Source organism: Silene latifolia, chromosome X (genome assembly GCF_048544455.1).
Source record: "Silene latifolia isolate original U9 population chromosome X, ASM4854445v1, whole genome shotgun sequence".
NCBI classification, from domain to species: Eukaryota; Viridiplantae; Streptophyta; class Magnoliopsida; order Caryophyllales; family Caryophyllaceae; genus Silene; species Silene latifolia.
In genome coordinates this window covers 15,189,248-15,203,882 of record NC_133537.1, presented here as the reverse complement: position 1 = coordinate 15,203,882, position 14,635 = coordinate 15,189,248, and the positions used below count along the sequence as shown (strand labels likewise).

Below are 14,635 nucleotides of genomic sequence, written 5' to 3'. Positions count from 1 at the left end.
GATCTCTAGTATGCACAAATGGTCCGAGAATCAAAATTAATCAATTGTATGACAGTACACACCATCAAGTACATCAGTTCGACGTCCACAAAATAATCACATTTGTGTTAGGAGCTGCCTTATTAGTTATTCCTTCCATTCCAAAGAAAGAAACAATAAAAGCACACAAACTAGGCTTCCTAATGATACATTCAAATGTACAGGTAGGTAACAAATTAAGGGAGACGGTCTCAAAATTATATGCAAGCATCGAACAGACATTCAGGAAAACAAATAATAGTTAGTTATGATGCGCAAACATGTAGCTGTTTGTGTTCTGTGAAAGCTTGTCGAAGTTGTTGATAACCATTCCTATAATGCTCAAGCGAGTAACACAACTGTCTGATCGCCTCCCTTTTTCCTTCAGCCGCTTCCATGATCAAATCTTTCTGCCCCTCAACCTCTTCTCTCAGCTCCTCTACCCTCATACTCACTTCTTCTGCTTTTTTTCTGAACACCTCATTTTCAGCAATCGTGTGTTGCATTTGGATAATTTGATCTTCTTTTTCCCTTACTTTGGACTCAACTTCTTCTTTCTCAGTCAGCAAGCTGGCATATTTTAGCTTGTACGCATCAAAATCACTTTCCAAACTTTCCAACCTAGCTGTCTTATCAGCAATATCTGCCTTCTGCTGTTCAATTTCATCATTCAACTTTGTTTCCAACATCCCATGCTGAGTTTCCAGAGAACGGCAATGCACTTCCCACTCCCGTAGTCTCTCCTCTAAGCCAATTTTTTCATCAGACAATCTTGAAATTTCAGCATGGAGCTGATACTTGCGGTTGGCATCAGATAACTCTTCTTTCAGCTCCCTTACCTCCTTTTCTCGGTCACTGAGACTCGTTTTGTACCTTGCAATCCTTTCTTGCAACTTGGATGCCAGTCGTTTTTCTGTCTCAAGCATCCGTTTCCAAGTGGCAGAATCCTTTTGAGCCATTTTAAGCAAATCCTGCATTTTACGAATACTTTCAGTGGATTCTCCGTTCTCCTTTCTTAACTTCATCAACTCTTTGTCGACAACTTGGAATCTGGCCCTTGTGTTTCTCAACTCCTTAACTAGTGCCTGAATTTTATCTTCTGGTCCAGAAACATCTAGATCCAATGTATTACTGCTTTCATCAAGTGCATCTTCATTTTCAGCGTCAAGAGAGGAGCTATCTCGCAACGCAGGAAACTCAAGGGGCAGATTCCCCACGTGTTCTAGTGATTTGCATTTTTGGAGCTCTGTTTTCAGATTAGCGATCTCTTCCTCTGATTCAAAGATTTTTTCCTTTGCCATCTTTAGTTCTTCCTCATAAACAGCAATCCTAGAATGCACATCATCAAAATTCTCACTACTGCTTCTCCTAAAGGACCCAATTTTATTATACTCTTGTCCTTGATTCTGAAACTTTTCCTCGCTACAAGACTCAATTTCAGGTTCTGTTAACCTTGTCTGCGTCCCTTCTTCACCTGCATTTACTATCATTCCAGGATAGCTGTGCAACGAGGATATATCAGATTCGGTCTCAGAATCTGATATTGAAGATGTTTCATCTCCTCTTGCCGATCGATCTGGTCCACTTCTCCCATAGCCAAGGAAGAAGTCAAAGCCAGCGGCTCGGTGACCAATTCCACGGCGACCTATCTTTGGATCTTGAGGAGTCCACGCAACAGCTGCTGTTTCAGAGCCTAAGTCAAACCCAGAAGACCCCTGAGAGTGTAGTTCGGGCAGGAGGTGTTTCCTCATGTCTCCAGTCAAATGCTCATACCGCTCAGCCAATAATTTATATGTCCGATAGAACTCCTCCACGTGAGAGAGTAACTCCGGCCGTCTCTGGTAATACATTTCAGCCTTTTTAGCAAAAGAATCCCCATCCCCATCAATTAATGTTAGCATACGTTTGTAATTTTGATCCATATCTGAAAAAAAAAAAAAAAAAACAATGTGTCATCCTGTAAAGGATTTGCAACCGACATCTATCAAATGCCAACCATTGAAGGATCAATGCAATGATTCAATTGAAGAGATTTTTATTGTTTTCATCCAAATAACTACCAATGTTTTTTTATTGGTGAAGAAATAACTACTGATGTAGACTAGTATATACTCGTATATATATATTTGTATAATTACTATAAATGCTTTGCAATTCATCGTTAATATCTGCAGAAAAGCGATGTATCATTCTTATTCTCCAGAATTTTTAGATGTCCAGTTACTTTAGAGTGCATCATGCACATCATCCGTTTAAGTTATAAATTTTGTAGTATTGCTCACCATCTAGATTTTCAGAGAGCCACTTGATATTTCTTGGACCAATATGACTGTCCCACCACCAGGAATTTGATTTCCTTGAGTCCAGTCCTTTGAGGGACTTCTTTGTGTGAACCTAAGGTTATTAAATAGATCAAGGTTAATGCTTGAGTTGCAAGATATTATTTCACAGAGTAGAGGCAAATAATGAGTACACAGAAAGAACTGCACGGCTGGCATCGAGTTTGAAAATTGCAATAAACACAAAAGTATACAGAGCAATACAGTAATCTTCATCAAACCGTCTCATACTAAAATTTGTGTAAATTATACATGTACACATTTATCTACAGAGGTTTAGTATGTAGGATAGGTCGGGCGGAAAAACCCTTTGTGGAGCATTGTTTTAGCCAAAATAGTCCTAAAATATTTTCATGAATGAAAGGAACAAAGAATTTCCAAAACAATTGTAGACATCTACAAGAGTTACACCATTGAAAGTAAATTATGATCAGAGCTCACTGTACGTGACACCTACATGAATTATACCACTTAAATTTACTTACGGTTACTACTTCCATCCTATTTATATTGCACACAGGCAATTCTAGAAGGTAGTATTAACTTACAAAGATATTACATAACCAATTCTATATGAAATAGCCGAGTGATGTTTTCTTACCGATGAAGAAGCCATAGATTATCACCCAAATCTATAAAGAGTAAAGAGATCCAATGACGGGAAGATTTGCTATTCACCTACAAGCTGTGCAAACAACAAATTGAGCAGCATTACAAGTGAAGATTACAAAAATAGACAGAAAGACAAGAAAATGAAGGAATTATGAGACGATCATCTCAACCACGTGTTCGAACTTGGGACCTCTACCATATGAGAAGACCATCCCAAACAAAAGCTTAAGCTAGTGGTTAAACCCAGCCAATGGTTTAATATCCTAATACGAATCATAATTTTTGAGCAACTGCACATTATACCTTGCCATTTTATTGGTTAACTAAGGAACCCCTTTTTTTTGTCTAATACTAAGAGTAAAATAACTACAGAAATAGGGTAAGGTTACAAATATTATCCTAAATGCGATTCCCGATTTTTGGCTAATTTAAAAGAAAAATATTTAGTATTATATAAAACTCATCAAATAATCTGGGGTATCACTCATTAATAAACAGAACTTTTAAAAAATACAAGTCTTTATACAAAATGCCAAACTTTTACAAAGATATTACATACAAATTGTGTAAAATAAATCTTGACTTCAATGTCCTTTTGAACCGCAATGGAAATCATGTAAGCAAAATAAAAGGACAAGACCTACCCCCATGGTAGCCCTGAGGAGAAACTCACAAGTAAAAATAAAACATACAGTTTAATACAAACGCTCCAAGATTAATCTCAACCTCGAACACACTCCATACAATTGTCTTAGTATAATACTATTTTCTCACCGGCATAATTAATCAAACTCGTAGAAATATACAATGCTCACACCAATGCTCAAACTAAAGTAACCGGTATCCAAATATCGTATTCTCGTCGCTGACCTTAGGTCAAGGACCACAAATCTCAATACTTGTACCAATATCCACAACAACATTACCCCAATGCCTCAATGGCTCCCGCAAATTGCGAGGTAAGGAGGGGTCAAATGTACACAACCTTACCCTTGTGTTAGCAACGCAAAGAGGTTATTTCTGAATGATCCATGATGAACATTTCATCGAAAAATGCCTCACTTCACAATGGAAAGAGGCGCAACCAATTTAGCGAGTCATTTTGCGTTATTCCATCATAGTTCAAAATCAAAGAGTAACGAATCTTTCGCTCAATACTCGTACAAATATTCATCTCAATACAAATATCATATTGTCAAAGTTTCAACGAACCATGGGACACGTAAGACTCTTTGGGTACTAAAAATAGAGGGAAAAGAATGGGGAAAAGAAGAAGAATGGAGGGATGTGATTTCCATCCAAATCTTTCCTTTGTTGGAGAGGAAATAATTTGTCTTATAGGAGAGAAATTGAAGGATCTATTTTCCCTTCCCCTCCAAATCCCTAATTTCCCTCCCTTACCTTTCCCTCTAAATCCACCTATCCAAACAAGGCCTTAAAATACAAGGCTCTTAGTTACTTATCTACATGTGGAGGTCAAAGGAAATGACAACTCGAACACAATAGAAAAGCTTTCCCATATGATTATCCGGCTCGAGCCGACAACTTTTAGAGTGCGTTTGGATTGAGTGATTTGGAGGAAAAAGAAAGGGAGGGAGAGTAGGGAATTTAAAATCCCTTGTTTGGATAGCAAATAAGTGTGGAGGGAAATGGAAGGGGAGAGATTTGGAGGGATCCAATTTTCCTCCTCCTCGCCTAATCAAAATCTCTTCATAATAGGCAAGATTTGGAGGGAAATTGTATCCAAACACTTATACTCCATTCCCCCTCCCCTTCCCTTCCCTCCCTTTCTCTTCCCTCCTTCCCCTTCCCCTCCCTTTCCCTCCACTTTTGCTATCCAAACACACCCTAAGGCATTGTTTGGATATCAAAATGGGAGGGAAAGGTGGGGAACGGGAAAGGAGGGAAAAGGAGGTGGAATAAATGATTAAGGATGTGTTTGGATTGAGGATTTGGAGAGAAAGGGAGGGGAGGGAATTGGAAGGATGAGGAATCCATTGTTTGGATAGCAAAATGAAGGTAGAGAGATTTGGAGGGAAGGGAAAATGGATCCCTCCATTTCCCTCCTATAAGGCAAAATATTTCCACACCAACATAGGCAAGATTTGGAGGGAAAATCACCTCCTCCATTCTCCCTCCCCTCCCCTCCCCTTCCTTTCCCTCCCCTCCCTTTCCCTCCTTTTTTGCCATCCAAACACAGAGTTTTTTCTCCAAATCTTCCCTTTGTTGGAGGGGAAATTATTTGCCTTGGAGAAGGGAAATGGAGGGATCTATTTTCCCTCGCATCTAAACCTCTTCAACCCAAATTGGCTAACCAAACACGGGAAATTGTCTCCCTTCCCTTCCCTTCCCTCCAATTCTCAAAAATACTTGTAGGCATAACTATGTATGGAGCTCAACCAGGTAGACCTCAATTAGCAATTATTCAACAACCCTCCATCCAAATACACTACAACCAATATTGATATAATAAGACAAGGAATCAATCCAGTAAGCGATGACATCCTATTGTCGCAATCATGTAAATACAAGAATTTATGTACGAGTAACTACTAATAATACTTATATTATACTCCCATGAGAAAACCATAGCATTTTATGAATATAATCAAAGAATTAGCAAAATAGCAGTAATGATAATAGTAAGGGGGGTAGAATTGTGTTACCTTCTAAACAGTTGACTCAATCCAAAATAGTAGCTGCAAATCAAGTTGTTAATTTGATGAAATTGATCGAGAAGGAAGATAGATAGATGGATATGAATTGTGTAATTTTGTTCCACGCACAAGTACAAGGCACAAAGTCAAAATCAAACCAATTTTGATCAATGCCTTGAACTTGAAGGGCTTTGTTCAGCCGCAACCACAGAGAAATGAGGAAAGGGGAGTTGTGTTGCCAGACACTTTCTCTCATTTTTAATCACACAATATTGGAGAACAGTTCAACTTTCATTATATTTATTCATTTTTACGATAGACCCATTAAACTCATTATTCTACCCGTAATTAGTAGCCACAAACAAACAAAAATGGTTACTTTATATGATAAATAGTAAACATTTTATGTTAATTAATGATCACTTTAAAAAAGTGGTCATTCCCTTTATAATAGTAAAAAAAAAATGATCATTTTTCAACTTAAAATGGTCATTTTTTTAGCATAAAGTGGTCATTTTTTATCTGATTGCACCGTACAATGGTCTTACCCTATAATTTGTGTAATTATTGAATAATACACCCTAAAATTAAAATATACTGTATAATTTTTAACCGGGACGGAGAGGACAATGTACTCTGTAGTTAAAAAAAAATATAAAAATATCTAGGGTGTTTCAGTATTAATTACTGCTCCCTCTCAATGTATATTGTACTTTCATTAGTGTTCTTTTAGACACAGAATTGACACTGAATATCATGGTCAGTGTACCCAAGTTTAACTGCATTTTAATCTCATTGCTTCAATTACTAGATGATGAATGGGATTGTTCAATAGGTTCAGTTCATTCAGCAGGTAACAATGGAGTCGATAAAATCTCATTACCTTCCAAAGGAATTTTCCTTGTTCATTTCAAAACAAAGGATATACTCCGTAGTATTTACTATTAAGGAGACGTATGGATGGAATAGTACGAGTATTTAAGAAGCAACGATTCTGGTTAGAGTGGTTTTCAAGTTTAATTTCAGTGTTTTCTTCAACAGGGTCCGCCATCAAATCAAATGCTCCATACTAATTACTAAAGCAGCCTGGTTAACAAACAATCACTTGCATACCCTTTATTGAATTGAAGTAAAAAAAAAAAAAAAAAAAAAAGCTTGTTCATACATCAACTCGGCTAAATGGACTTGTATACAGTAAAAGCCAACGGATCAGAAAAGAATGAACACATTAATTTGCATCTATACACTGGTTAGCGAATCTGCTCAGCTGTTACTTGAATCTTGACTCCCTATACCTGCTGTCATAACAAGAGGTTAAATGCACAACGAACGAAAGCCAACAACTCAACTCGATGATGATGATCATGATGATGATCTCGGTCATCTGCAATGGCAGCCACTAGCCAGTTCAGAAAGTGGCCTTGTTTTTGTTAAACAAACATACAATTCCCAAACATTGTTGCCATGGAAAATGTCCTCTCAGGCTTTAACATATTCTTTCACAACTGTAGCAAACATCACTTTCAGGCGATCTTGCCAGTTTGAGAGGATGTTTTTGGAGGTCTTTTTCTGATGTCTGGTGCTTTTCAACCAAGCAATCCCAAACATTACTTTCACAGAACAACCCTTTGATCTTTCTTCAATCTGGTACTTGAGGTGAAGCTGCAAGATGCACATACATAGATACAGTATGTTAGCAAGGACACGACATACTAAGTTTTAAGAATGTAATGGTCAAATCCCACGCAATAATGCATACATTGAAATAATCGCCAAGTGGAACTCCATGGAGTGTCAAAACCTCATCAATGAGCCAACCATTCTTATCAGGAAAGACAGATTTTTGTTGTGTGCTGGTCACTTCTCCTGTATATCTGGATACATGCTTATCAAATTTGTAGCATATTTGCCTCACATATACATCAGTTTTGTCGAGTTCCCAGGAAGTGCAAGAATAGTCAACGCATCCAGTTCTCTCCATAACTCTCAATTCAATTTCACCTCCACTGAAAAGCCCCATCAGGAAGTTCGCCTAGAGTAGGCATCAATAAAATAGAAGTTCAGAAAATCATTTGACACATTGAGAAGACTACAAAACTAATCCTGTAGCGGGAAGAGGGTGGGTGTAGTGCACCATACTAATAAAAAGTATCTTCTACACAGAAAATAACTTCTTTTTTGGAGGAGGGGAGTTAAATGCATGTCCTCTGAAATTATGATACGGAGTACGCAAAAACGTTGTCAAAGAAAAAATTGACTGATCTACTGCTCCATGGCAAAGAAAAAATTTGAATGACAATTCAATACGAAAAATGACTGTCTGCCAGTCTATCACTGGAATCTAAAAGTTTCAAATATATCAGACAGCAACCCCTTTCAAAACTTTTTAGAATGGACAGCCCTATTTCCTTCCCAAAAGAAGGAAATAACAAACATTATGAGAAAGCTTGTGATTAATTTCCGTTGGTAATTATAAGTAAAACAACGTTTCTAGAAATGCCTACCTCATGAAACTTATCCTTTTGGTATGGATAACGAGGATGCCACTATAAATGCAAACATATGTTTCGATTGAGTTTTTTTGTTACAAGGTACCAAACATTTACACGAGTTTGCACATAGGTACCTACCATTTTATTTTTGCGGACATGTTTTCTATTGATTTTTTTTTTGTTAGAAGGTTACCAGACATTTACATGAGTTTGCACATAGGTACCTAACATTTTATTTTTGCTCAAAGGCGCCTAAAGTTTATATTTCGAAAGTTAACAAGTACCTACATTTTCCCAAAAAACAATGAGAGAAAGAGAGGGGGAGGGGGGAGGAGAAGAGAGCTCACAGGAACTGAAAGAACGGACGAGTAAACCTCAGACAGACTAACATCTTCGACGCCCACAAATGTTCCACTTTCCTCCGTCTGAAGACTTGTGGTCTCCAAATCTTCTTCAACAATCTTTACCTTCTGCTCAGGGCTCAATGATCTCGCCCTCCAAAGGGCCATAATTGTTCTGCATCAAAAATATCAGCAAATATATAACACCACCCCAAGCAGCAACAACAAAATACACATTATATGACATATCTGAAGTGACCAGTGAATGTCTACAATCACATACTGTAATCATGTAGTCATGTATACTGTTTGACAATATTGATAACAAAGAAAGATGAGGCTCTAAATAAAGTAAATTATATGCCACATAGTTTGAAAGGCAAGAGATGCACCAAAGGCATGATAGACAGCCCATGGCGACGGGATGCGAGAGTAAAATATGTGTCATGCACATGAGGCACTCTTTCTGTTAGATGAAATACTTGTTTGTGGGATAACATTTTGCGCAACAACGCTCCATTTGGTTTTAAATTTTAAAGAGGGCTTACATATAAAAAAAAGATAAGTAAATGATACAAATAAAGGTGCAAAGAAGAGTAGAATAAACAAGCTAGGAGAAATTTGAAGTAAATTGCTATGTTACTCACACTCGCCGACACATATAGGGAGCCACATGATGGTGTCCAGTGTCCAACAACAACAACAATAGCCAATGCCTAAGGGCTCCGGCAAATAGTAGGGTATGTGAGGGTCGGTTTAAGCCAACCCATAATGAATTGTGTATGGAATTGCTTCCAATGACTGCTTTTTTTATGTAGACATAGACGCGACTTGTTTGTAAAATATCAAATTATCCGAACTAAACACCATAATGTCGTGTCATTCGAATAAGTTGCTCCTGCAAATTGATTTGCGATACAGTAGGTGACTTGGCAAATCCGGTAACCTGGTCAAAAACATCATTATCATTACCTAAGTATCTCAAATACCCCCGCTTATGGAAATGTAAGAGGGTTAGCTGTAGTGCTGTACATACATTCACTCTTGTGTTGAAAACAAAGGGGACTGTTCTTAGAGGACTCGTGATGAAAATTGCATAGAATTATGCATTGATTGAATCTATATCACATCATGTCATCATTTATAGCGTAGATAGTTGGATGAGCCATTTTGCTATATAAATCATATTCTAAAACAAAATAATAGCGAGTATTTGGCTCCATGGAAGTCAAAATTAAATTGATACAAAATTACAAATATAACAAGTATTAACAATAAGAACAAATAGATGGCACTAACAAATAGGAGAAGAAAATTTGTAGGAAAGCTATGAATACACATTACTCAATGTTACCTGTGTGCCATGGTGAAAGAAACAAATGAATGAAAGTAATATTTCAGCCTCCCTTCTTCATCCTGATTCCTTGCACCATGCTTTGCATCTAAACCTTTTCCCTTACGAAGAGTGATGACAACGATCGGACTCCCCATTGAAGAAAGATTAGCAGAAGCCACTTGAATGTCTTCTATGTCCTCCCAGAGAAAAAAGAACTTAGTTTTATGTCCAAACAGATTTGCGTGGAATCCTATCACTCTTGCTGATAGAAAAAGTCGACCCTGTAGCATCAGATGCAATTTTAAGTTGGATTACAAAAGATTGTATTCATATGCCAGTAGAGGAGAATAAAAACATCAAAAGAAATTTTTGAAATTGTCTTAGTTTAGTACCCCCTCCATTCAAATCCAGCCTAACCATGATGTCATAGCATGAATATTACAAAAACATGTCTGTAGTTAACCTAAATTTGTGTGTGCATACTAATAACTTCTTAACTTCACTAAGCTCATACCCCACCACCATTGAACTCCCCCACTACCACCACCTAATGACCCACCACCACCATCACGAACCCTCTACCTGACGGACCCACCATCACCACGACTCACAAGTCAAAATGCCTAACAGACCTTACCACCACCCCCCATGAACACACCAGTGACACCACCTTTGAACTCACCACCACTATAAAGAAGAGAATGACGAGGGAGGAGTTGACATGACCAGATCTGGTCGGATGAGGGTCGAGGAATGAAGGATAAGAGCTGACAGTGGATTTCTACAGGATGCTGGTGGTGGGCCCAGTCTTGTGGCAAGTCAAGTGTGTTGGGCTCCAAGGTGGTGTTGAGACGGACTGCTCAATGGTGATATTGAGATCGACTCGGATGGGGATGGGTCTAGTGGGGTCATTGGGTCTGGCTGGACCCGTGGGCTGGTGGATCTGGTAGTGTAACTGGTCTGGTGGCACGGGTAGTCGGTCTGGTAGGATCTAATTGGGTGAGTTGTGAGTCTGCAGGGCGAGGAGTGAGGGCCGAGGGGTGGGGAGTGGAGGGTCAAAGTGGTGGATGTTGGTGATGAGCCGAGGTGTGAGGTGGTTGGTGAGTTGAGGAGGGGGGTAGGTGGTTGGGTAATAGGGTATGCCGGTTAAGGTTTATATTAGTCTAAAGTGGGGCGAGTTAAAATATTAATGTAAGTTAATGTGATGTTTTCGCCAAAAAAAAAAAGGAAATGGGTAAGATGGATTTTAATGGACGAAAAAGGAAATTGGGTACGCTGGATTTGTATGGGGGCGAGTATATCACACAAATTAAGAAGGTATTGCACCTGAAGTGGCATCTTGCGTTTCAGATGGCAAGTGAAGTCATTGATTAGAAATTCTTCAGCTGGAAGGCAAAATAACTTCTGAAAAGCTGAATTTGTCTGAGGAGATCGCTGATTTATCTGTGCAGATAATTTGTGCGCAAATCAAAAAGAGCATACCAGAAATTCAGAAACATGTACACAGTGATGATGTTAAGGAAACAAGATATGATGTCAATACGATGTGATTAATATTACCCTTTTTCCGACTTTCTCTTCCATTTTTGCAAGATATTCCCCAACAGCATTGCCTCCTCGTGAGTTATCCAAAAAAATCCTCAATCGTAACTTTGACTGCCATGCCTGTGCAAGCTTCCCTTGAAGAGGAACCCATATGTCAGAGAGCTCTGATATGTTAGCCTTGAGAAAATTTATTTCAGCATGTCCTAAGGAGGTTGCTTCATCAAAAGGCCCATCAAAATCAAATACTTCTACTTCAAGCACCGATGGGGGATCATCCATAGCATCAAACTCGAAAATTTCTGCATTTTTGCACAAGACAATGAAACATAGACAAATCTATGAAAATTAGATTCATCCTTAATAAGAACAGCACACAGAGGCAACCAATGATATACTAGGCAAGGCTATAGAAGGAATATTACCGCTCCATTGAGGATCCAGCTTCTGGAACTTAATTGAGCTGGTTCTAGTTCTCCCATTGCAAGTAAAGACTACATATGGATCAGAGAAACCACTTGAGTCTACAGCTGCTAGGTTGCTTCCCTCAATCAATGCAACAGTTAGTAACCATCCATCTCCTTGAGCTTTAATTCCATGATCACTGCCTACAATCAAAGCATACAGAAGAATCACTCAGTGGAGTAAAAGAGAATGGATCACATAGAAATATCTAATCTACATATCAAAATCCTAATCTAAGAGTAGACAAGTCGACCAAAAGAGCAAGTAAAGTTTATCAATTGACATACTTCCCATGTTTAATTCAAAATTTTGACAAATGGATTTTGTTTGAGTGACTCCGTTGTTTAACAATGCATAAAGATAACACATACAACTTGAGAAAAAGCCACAAATAACTAGATGGATACAGGCACACAACATGGTCTAAACTTAGAAGAGAAAACTTCAGAAGGGGAGTTTCATCGCCCAAGAAAAATATCAGGATAAAAAGTATCAGCATTACACCATTACCCTTCTGTGTTCTTGCCTGCATGAAGCGTGCAACCAAATCAAAAATTCTCTTGGCCTGAAGAACCAATACAGCAGAAACAACCACCTCTCCAATTGAATCGGGCAAGTCGAGTCCCACGAATTCCAGACCTTGAACAGTGCTTGGTGCCGCCTTCCAAATATGAGAAAGAGTGTAAACTACAATAATAATGGTCGATACAACAGTGAAATTAGCAAAGTATTGGACAAACAGCTTCCCGTCTGACTGTTGTTCGGCTTGCAAAGTTGCTAAAAGCTGATCCTTTTCAGAAGCAGTTCCCTTGACATCAACAGGCTTGACATGCTGTGATAAAACAGTGGAGAACTGGTCAAAGTTATCCTTAAGAGGTTGCCGTGCTCCATTCTCAATCATTCCCTTCATCATAGTGCTTTGCACAAAATTCATTCGCCATGATATCACCAAGCGAGAAGATTGTTCTCCTGATGGTAACTCGGGGCCAGGCGTGATACAGTAGAGAATTTCAACCCTAAAGGTGTTTCCATACATGACATCGGGAGTAGCAATGCTGACAAAAACGGCAAAGGACTTTCCATCTACCAGTAAGTAGGACTGGTCCTCAAAAGCCTTGACAGCCTTAAGTAATTTAGAGGGCGGGGTGATGTATGTATTCTGTCTTTTCAAACTTTGATTGTCAAAAGTCCACTGACCAAAATGAGGATCTGTCTTGGATTGAGCCTCAGTTAGAGCAAGAGGAAATGCGGAATCGGGTGAGAAAAGCAATGCATTGAGTTGAGTCGTCGTGGTCAAGTAATGCTGGTCAAGAAGCACGCCTCCAGGTAAGTTAGTTGGGAGGTCAGTTTGTTGATGGCTGGCCTCCATAGTGGTGAGCATCTCATCAAAGGAAGCAGAAGTAGACGGGTGCTCATCAGACATGTCTCCAGTAAGATCGGAATTAAGGGGTTCAAAAAAGGCATCAGATTTAGGGACATTGTTGGCAGAAGATGAAGTGGGGGAATCGGTAGCATAGTCAAGGAGAAGTGAAGGTGCAGCAGTAACATTAGTATTAGGCAAGTCCTTAAAAGAGCCATTTTGGGAAAGATATATGTGAAGACAGATTTCACCAGAGTCCTTGGGTTTGGACTTGTTGGTCTTGGGGAGGAGAGGATACCAGGAAGTAGGGAGGGACTTATCGGGAGAATCGAAAACACGAGAAACGGGAAGCTTGACCTGACCGATAAAATCATCATTGAAGTACTTATCCTCATCCAAAACAGAAATAAGGAGCTCCTCACTCAAATCATCAACACGGAAATAGAAATGGTCTCCCCAGTAAGGGTTTAAGCACTTCTTAATAACCTTACTTCTAAACCTCTGTTTCCCTAGTTGTAATCTAACATAAGGGTCACTTAACCCGTTTAGATCCATTGCCGGTATATTCCGAGCTTCGATCACCCGAACCACCAGTTTCATCGCCGCTACCAGCTATATATCTAGTATACCACTAAATACTCCGTATGTATTGTGTATATAAATTTAAATTATGATTGAACATACAATACTCCGTACAATACAATACAGTACAAGTTACAAGATACAATTATTACAAGGTCAACCAGAAACCCTAGGATAGATAGATAGAATACATACAACTATACACGATGTGCGAATGGAATGCCAATGGAGAATAGAACCTGAATCAATGGAGATTTGAGTAGTCGAAGAAGTCGTATGGCTATTCCTCTATGAAACTTGCAGAGATGACTTGCATTTCCACGTCTTTTTGGATTTTTGACTTTTCTTCTCAACATTTCCCCTCTTTCCTTTTCTTACTCAAATCCGCGTTCGTTTACTATTTCTCGCTTCTGACATACAACCTTTTCTCCAACACTTTTAGCCTTTTAGGGGTCCGCAAATTTAAGGCCTTCTTGGACTAAAATCGTTTAAATTGAACTGAACTAAATTGAAATGGATCTGAATTAAACTGAATTATTATTGTTAAAAAAAAAAAAAAAAAAAAAAAAAAAGAATTAAACTGAATTGAATTTAATGGATATGAACTAAACTGAACCGAACCGAAATAAAGAGTTAATTTGTGAATAGACCAAGGAGTCTTAACAAGACTTTCCCTATTAAGTAAGGGCGTTACCATCTCGGTTGCTCGAAATAAGTATATCAAATAGACCATAAAAGAACGTTTATTAAATGTATTCTTACTGTTTATACAAAACATAGTCAAAAAGGAAAACAACTCCGAAAAGAGATGAAAGAACAACTAAAGTATAAAGTGACAGCGGCAGCTCTAACACGGCTTGATGACTCGATCTCATCCAAATCCCGCAAGCA

General features: G+C 38.6%; 2 protein-coding genes across 2 annotated transcripts; both read right to left on the bottom strand.

The window, feature by feature from the left end:
• Positions 1-11: 11 nt before the first annotated feature.
• LOC141623012 (protein NETWORKED 4A-like) lies at positions 12-5,924 on the bottom strand. The gene is made up of 4 exons (XM_074439046.1): positions 5,636-5,924; positions 2,959-3,042; positions 2,301-2,412; positions 12-1,942 (listed from the first exon to the last, which is right to left on the bottom strand). The coding sequence occupies exons 2-4, from the start codon at positions 2,971-2,973 to the stop codon at positions 285-287; spliced, it is 1,785 nt and encodes a 594-aa protein (XP_074295147.1). The 5' UTR covers positions 2,974-3,042; positions 5,636-5,924; the 3' UTR covers positions 12-284.
• A 792-nt stretch (positions 5,925-6,716) lies between these two features.
• Positions 6,717-14,178, bottom strand: LOC141623013 (C2 and GRAM domain-containing protein At1g03370-like). Its single transcript, XM_074439047.1, has 8 exons — positions 12,313-14,178; positions 11,763-11,945; positions 11,356-11,639; positions 11,122-11,238; positions 9,814-10,076; positions 8,466-8,634; positions 7,386-7,658; positions 6,717-7,288 (listed from the first exon to the last, which is right to left on the bottom strand). The coding sequence occupies exons 1-8, from the start codon at positions 13,760-13,762 to the stop codon at positions 7,106-7,108; spliced, it is 2,922 nt and encodes a 973-aa protein (XP_074295148.1). The 5' UTR covers positions 13,763-14,178; the 3' UTR covers positions 6,717-7,105.
• Between the last annotated feature and the right edge of the window lie 457 nt (positions 14,179-14,635).

What these genes read in the sequence shown, in the direction of transcription:
- LOC141623012 (XM_074439046.1), bottom strand. An exon ending in GCTCTCTGAAAATCTAGATG is followed by an intron (nt 1,943 to 2,300) that starts GTGAGCAATACT and finishes TTTTTTTTTCAG; the next exon opens with ATATGGATCAAAATTACAAA.
- LOC141623013 (XM_074439047.1), bottom strand. Translation starts at nt 13,762, where the DNA reads ATGAAACTGGTGGTTCGGGTGATCGAAGCTCGGAATATACCGGCAATG. An exon ending in GCTGGATCCTCAATGGAGCG is followed by an intron (nt 11,640 to 11,762) that starts GTAATATTCCTT and finishes GCAAAAATGCAG; the next exon opens with AAATTTTCGAGTTTGATGCT. An exon ending in CACTTGGCGATTATTTCAAT is followed by an intron (nt 7,289 to 7,385) that starts GTATGCATTATT and finishes TGCATCTTGCAG; the next exon opens with CTTCACCTCAAGTACCAGAT.